The sequence below is a fragment of the Aplysia californica genome, unplaced genomic scaffold, assembly GCF_000002075.1.
Source record: "Aplysia californica isolate F4 #8 unplaced genomic scaffold, AplCal3.0 scaffold00203, whole genome shotgun sequence".
Taxonomy (NCBI): Eukaryota; Metazoa; Mollusca; class Gastropoda; order Aplysiida; family Aplysiidae; genus Aplysia; species Aplysia californica.
The window spans coordinates 867,530-873,717 of record NW_004797473.1 but is presented as its reverse complement, the minus strand read 5'-3'; the positions used below and the strand labels follow the sequence as shown (position 1 = coordinate 873,717).

General features: G+C 37.3%; 1 protein-coding gene across 1 annotated transcript; it reads right to left on the bottom strand.

Annotated features, from left to right (window-relative positions):
- Nucleotides 1-304: 304 nt before the first annotated feature.
- LOC101863514 (diamine acetyltransferase 2-like) lies at nucleotides 305-4,386 on the bottom strand. Its single transcript, XM_005099145.1, has 5 exons — nucleotides 4,315-4,386; nucleotides 3,785-3,836; nucleotides 3,201-3,269; nucleotides 2,448-2,593; nucleotides 305-487 (listed from the first exon to the last, which is right to left on the bottom strand). The coding sequence occupies exons 1-5, from the start codon at nucleotides 4,384-4,386 to the stop codon at nucleotides 305-307; spliced, it is 522 nt and encodes a 173-aa protein (XP_005099202.1).
- Nucleotides 4,387-6,188: the final 1,802 nt, after the last annotated feature.

The following is a 6,188-nucleotide window of genomic DNA, read 5'->3' as shown; positions in this document are numbered from 1 at the left end:
AGTGCAAAACTAATCTTGGTCGTTGTTTGATATCTGATCATGCCCACAATATCCAAATATCCCGATGGTAGGATGCAGTTTACTAAAATGACAAGGGAAAAGGATGAAGCAACCAAAGTCTGAAAATCTTTAAATCGTTCTGAAAAAGTAAGAAAACAGGGATATGCCCTTTCGTGTGACAGGCGACGAATTGTTTGAAGCAATCCTGCGTGTAAAAATAATTGCTGATGTAAGCACATTATATGCGGTATCAATTAACAGCTCTAGAGTTCTGCTTGACATAAAACAAGTCAAATGGAAGCTGCTAGTCTTTGACTTTGGGATCTTTTACAAAGTTCTCTATCTCTTTCCTCTTCATCCTCATCAGATGCCAGTCCTCAGTTTCCGTCACATCGATGAGACCACAACGAATATAGAAATCTTTGGCAAACTTATTCCAGTTCAGCACAGCTAGATGCAAACGTTGACAATTCAGATCAAAAGCAGCCTGTGGAGATACCGAGGAATGAAAAAAATGAGTTACGGGATATTCACTTACCTAGCATCTGCGTTTGTCGCGGCCGCGACCCGCAAAACGCGCAGGCGATTTTTGGCCCTTTTTGGTCCGCGAATCGCGGCCGCGATTTTTGCATTTTTCCAACAAAAAACTCCGCCGGGAAGAAAAAATACATTTTTAAAAAATAAATTAAAAACTTGGAATAATATTCGTGAAAAAAAAAGAAACCAAACCTCTTCACTTTTTTAGAAAGAAAGTTTATTTTCACTTTCGCTTCTCTTCGTCTCTTTCTCACTTGTTAACACTACGTTGATTTGTAATTTTCATGTGAAGAATATAAGTAGGCTACATTGCATACTATTTATATTGCTGTTTCTCTTTCATGTTTCCCTCTTTGTTGTGTTTTATTTTGTTGGTCTTTTAATTTCTTTTTCTCTTTATTGTTCCGATGTGTTGTTTTTCCTTGTGTGTGTGTGTGTGTGTGTGTGTGTGTGTGTGTGTGTGTGTGTGTGTGTTTATATAGCGTAATGTTCTTCCTATCTTTTTTTAAAAATGTGTTATAGTTATGTTGCTGCGTGTCGCCACCAAAAACGAATACTGACACTGGTAGGCCCCTTGTGTGTGATTCCAGAATTTACATCTAATATCTAATATCCTGTGCTTTTTCTTGAATAATATTACCCACGTTTAGGGTTAACACGGCCAGTCTATGGATGGGTTGTTGACACACGCCCTTATTTGTTAATTTTTGTGGTTGTTTATTTGCAGTTCTAATTTTGATTTCATTCTGTTGTGATACTTTTATTGTTCACGTTTTTACACTCTGTATGTGGATGGTTGGCGGGTGCTCTGATGTGGTGTGCTTCTTCTTTCCTGTGAAACATCTATCAGTCTTAATCTCCCCTTCTTATTTATGTTTGTTACTCTCTTGTAACATTTCTTATCTTCTGGCGCTCATATGACCTTATACATTACAATTGCGATCGCCGTAAAACCTCTACTAAAACTACACACTCTGTGTGGCTGCAAATGATATTATGGATGCTTAAAACAGAGCACAAGAAATTCTGGTGTTTTAGATGAAGTTATCTCTATCAACATATTGCTATATACGTCGTCGCAGAGAGTTGAAAGCTTGAAAAATTAATAGCAACTTTTGTGCAACTTTTTGCCATTTTTGTACTTACATTGAGAAAAAGTCGTGGAGGTATGAAAAATCAGGACAGTTCATGAACTTAATAAGAATAAATCTTTTTCAGAAGCTATCCTACAAAGATTCAGCACGTCTTTTCTTTTAAATTGCGAAACAATAGGTACTTACAATTTACTGGTTCTGATGGTTAATCTTTTTGAGAAACTTCCCAGCATCGATGAATGCTCTTTTTTCTTTTTAAACATTTTTTTTCTGCTCAAATGATTATCTTCGCTGAACTGTAATATTGCAACACTGAGCTGTATATTATATTCCAAGGCACTTTAAAATGGCCATCTCTCAGGTGTAAACGTACAGAGAGGAGAAAAATGTCATTTCGCTAGGAATGTGAGACGGAGCCAAACGGCTCCACGACAACACAAATTTTACAAACTGCTTTCTTAGGAGTGGCAGATGAGTTGGGGAAATGAGTAAAAAATGAGACTCATCCCAAAGATAAAGACATGGTCAGTGACACTAATGCAAAAGAAGAAATTATCCTTGCCCCTTTGAACACAAAAAAGAAGAGAAATTGTCACACCTCTCCCCCTCCTTTAAATTTTTTTTTTAAAATAAAAGAAATAGTTGAAAAATAATCACCCCCCTCCCCACCCCTTAAAAAGACATGAGAAATGACTTTATAATCATCTCACTACTCCCTCTCCCCTTTAGATTTTCAAAGCTATAAAAATATTAGGAGAAGTGAGAGCTACTCAATTCACCCCCTAGCATTTTCACAAAGAACATCTTAGGTCATACCTTCGTGACATGTAGCAACATTTTCTTCCCCAGACCCTGCCCTCTCTGCGACGGAGTGACGTAAATGTCTTCCAGGTACATGGACATTCCGTCCAAGGTAGAATAGATCGGGAAAAACAACGAGTAGCCAATCAGCTGCCTGGGTTCTGCATGACAAACAAAACCTGCTATAAAATGGCAGTTTTTGGCATGGTATCATCTTAAAGCTTGTTCATTTGTCTTGCTCTTGATGAAAAGAATACACATCTATCTTGAATAGAAGTAAAAGTCCAGATACTTGTCCAGAATGGGCGCATTGTGTCAGAGTTCAGCGATAAAGTAAGCAAAAAAATGGCAGCCAAAGTGTGGTGAATCCAAAGTTTCAGTGTCCATGGAAACTAAACATTTACTCAGGAGGGGGGTCTTTAATCAAAGCTTTCAGTAAAAGCCACAACGAAATGTGTTTTTCAATAGACATAAAAAAAATGTTGAGCCAAAAAAATTAAATTCAATAAAAATTGCCCACTGACCTGAAAAAATTGTTGGTTTCGTCGATTTCATTACATGTATATTGATGAGTGTCTGATTCCACCTTGGTGCCAGACATACGTTTAAAAAAATAAAAAATATATATATATACAACATTAATGTCATTGTAACCTTAATTTCCCACTGGAGTGGATTGAAATGAAGCGTCTTTTCTTTTCCTTTTTTTCCCATCACTTGACATACATGTATATTGCAGTGAAAGAAACGTAACCTCGACATACTGACCTGAACCAGCCAGCTCAGCAACAATGGAAGAACAGAGAGATTTTTCTGCAAACATGTCCTTCCTCAGAGCTGAATGGAAAAGAAAGCAAAGTAAATAATTATATTCTTTGTATAAAAGAAAAAACAGGGATAGTGAGGGGAAAAAATACATTCTTTGGGGAAACAAAGCTATTGGGATTACTGTTTTGCAAGAACAAAGCAAAAAAATGTAAACCGGAACTTCCTAAACGGTACTTCAAACAGGATCAGGAAAAATATCAAAGATTAAACTTAGTGTGCAATATGGGATCTATATTTTCATACATTCTCAACAACTCCAGGGTTATGGCTCCAAAATTTTCTTTCCGTATCATTCTTTTTGTATTTCAATATATTCAATATACACTGTTAATTGGCTATGGCATGACAGATTATTGAAGGGAGAAAAGATGATAAGGTAGGCCTATTCTTAGCAATTTGAATTCTGCGCAAGTTGTGATCCCAAAAAACGGTTCAAAACTGTGTATAAGAAGTAAAAACAATTAACCAAGCATAACAGAGAGAAGGAAAAAATAAAAGAGCAAACTCCAAAGGACGTAGCCTACTGTCAGCAGTTATGTGGACTAGGTGTGCCATCTTCCCAAAGTCAGCAAGTTCCTGTTGGCAAAAAACACATTGTGTAAATTAAAGTACAGTGTAGCCTAGACAAGACATTTCATTACAATCCGGAACTATTAGGACAGTTTATAAAAAGCATGGACCAACAAATCATAATATAATCAAAATCACCAAATGACAGGCATCAGCAATCATCGCCCACATTCTCCGTTCATTCCTTTGCTCGGATGTTCGCTAAAAAGCTACATTATCCAGACCTTTTATCTCATCTGTTTAGGTTTAAGTTTCTTAGACTCTCCAAGTTAGTTGCTCTTTTTTCTTTTGCCTTCAATTTTGCCAACGAGAGCAAGATGCTCAAGGCCCTTAAAATCCTGTCTATTCAAGCGCCCCAGAGACTGCATTCATCATGGCATCAAAATTATAAACTGGATTAATCCACTCAAGATTCAAGATTGAAGGTCTGAAAAAAATCAGAGAATTTGAAGAGCTTCATTTCATAATATCTAGGCCTACTTACAACAATAAGCCTCATAATTTCGTCACAGTCTTCAGGTTTTGCCTGTCGTAGGAGAAAGCTTGACTGCGCCATTTCACACAAGAAAATGCAGGAAAAGAATCCTAAACTTTTGGATTAAAACTTGGTAAACGACTGGAACGGACAGTGGACTTTAGCAAGAGTCACTAACACAAGCAGTAACCGGCACTAGCGCAGCCTAACGTCCAGAAAGTTGTTGTCGAATGGCAACCGACGGCGAGTAGATTCTATGTAGACAAAGCAGTCTAGAACATTTATTACAAACCTACGGTGACCTGGCCCGGAAATAGGACGTTTCGACTTCAACCATTTACATGTCAGCCAGGGGCGGCTCGTGGGGAGAAAAATAGGGTACGCAAAAATTAATTTAGACTTAGACGATCGAAGGTCGAAGATCGGGTAGCACTTAGTTGCACGCTAGTATATTAGATGCCGTATGATTTTAATATACTTGGGTTGGTGAGGACCTAATACTTTTATTTTCATTTTCTTTTTGTCACTTCGATTGAATAATAATAATAATAATAATAATAATAATAATAATAATAATAATAATATTAATAATAATAATAATAATAATAATAATAATAATAATAATAATAATAATAATAATAATAATAATAGATAATAGATAATAGATAATAATAATAGAAAATAATGATAACATATAACAATAGATTGTATCTGTTTAGCGCAAATGTCCGCTCAACAGCAAACTCTATGTGCTTTACAATCTATATTATAAGTGAAGGGAGGAACATTAGTGTAATGCGCCTTTCCCAAGGACACAGCGTCGGATCTGAAGCCCGAACCCCCGAATTTTAACCTGCAACCTGACGATCACTAGTCTGATAGCTTATCACTAGACTACCGATATCACTAAAATCTAGAACTAAATCTTTGTTTGTTAAAAGATCAACTTCGTTCATCCTGAGTGTTAGAATTGAACACTCAAGTAATAACACATTCACCATTACACACCAGTCAAAGTCTCAACAAACGGTGAGTTTGCGCAAGGTTACAACGTTGTAGGACCAGCTAGGTCACCATTTTCTAGATATCTAATACATGTAAGAGTGTAAATGGTCCAGGTGAAAAATTAATCACCTTTCGGGTGAAGCATGACAAGACTCGGCTTAATGCATTATTGTATCAAAATTTCAAAATGTTATTATAGTCTTGTGTCTATAACAAAAAGAAATTTGATATTATCACTAATGATTAAATTAAGGGAGAGCGGGGGAAGCGGGGGAAGCGTCGGACACGGGGAGACTTCGGACACGCCCATGAGCGCTAAACTATAATAGTACATTGGACACACTTTGTCGCTGGGTCACATAATGTGTCATGCGAGGCTTTATAGTCTGATGCATTTTTGCCGACTCACTGAACTGTCTGTACGGGTGCAAATTCTTCTCTACCAGAATTAATCAAATTGGTTGGCCATAGCAGAAGTCTCAGATCATCATACCGCTTACTATTTTAAAAAAAACTTTTTCTGTCCTCTCATACGAACCCATGTCACCCATGTCACCCATGTCACCCTGGACACAACGTCGAGCCCCTGAGGGGATTCGAACCCACGACCTTACGGTTGCCAGTCTGAGAGCCTAACCTCTAGGCCACGACACATTACATTAGTCCCGCCAACCCTGATAGTTAGGACATACTGTATTGTACTATTATGTAAGTGTTTCTACACCTCCAATATATATAATTTGAATAATTCAGTAGGCAGGCTTAATGACCCTGCCTGCCCGGGCCAACGCTGGCTGAGAGGGATACAATATTTATAATACATGGCATATATACAACACATTTCCGTAAATTACAATGCTCAGTCCGCTTTACAAAAC

Coding starts and splice junctions, on each gene's coding strand:
- LOC101863514 (XM_005099145.1), bottom strand. CDS start 4,386: ATGGCGCAGTCAAGCTTTCTCCTACGACAGGCAAAACCTGAAGACTGT. Junction 2,594..3,200: donor TGCTGAGCTGGCTGGTTCAG/GTCAGTATGTCG, acceptor TTTGTCATGCAG/AACCCAGGCAGCTGATTGGC. Junction 488..2,447: donor TGTTGCTACATGTCACGAAG/GTATGACCTAAG, acceptor GTATCTCCACAG/GCTGCTTTTGATCTGAATTG.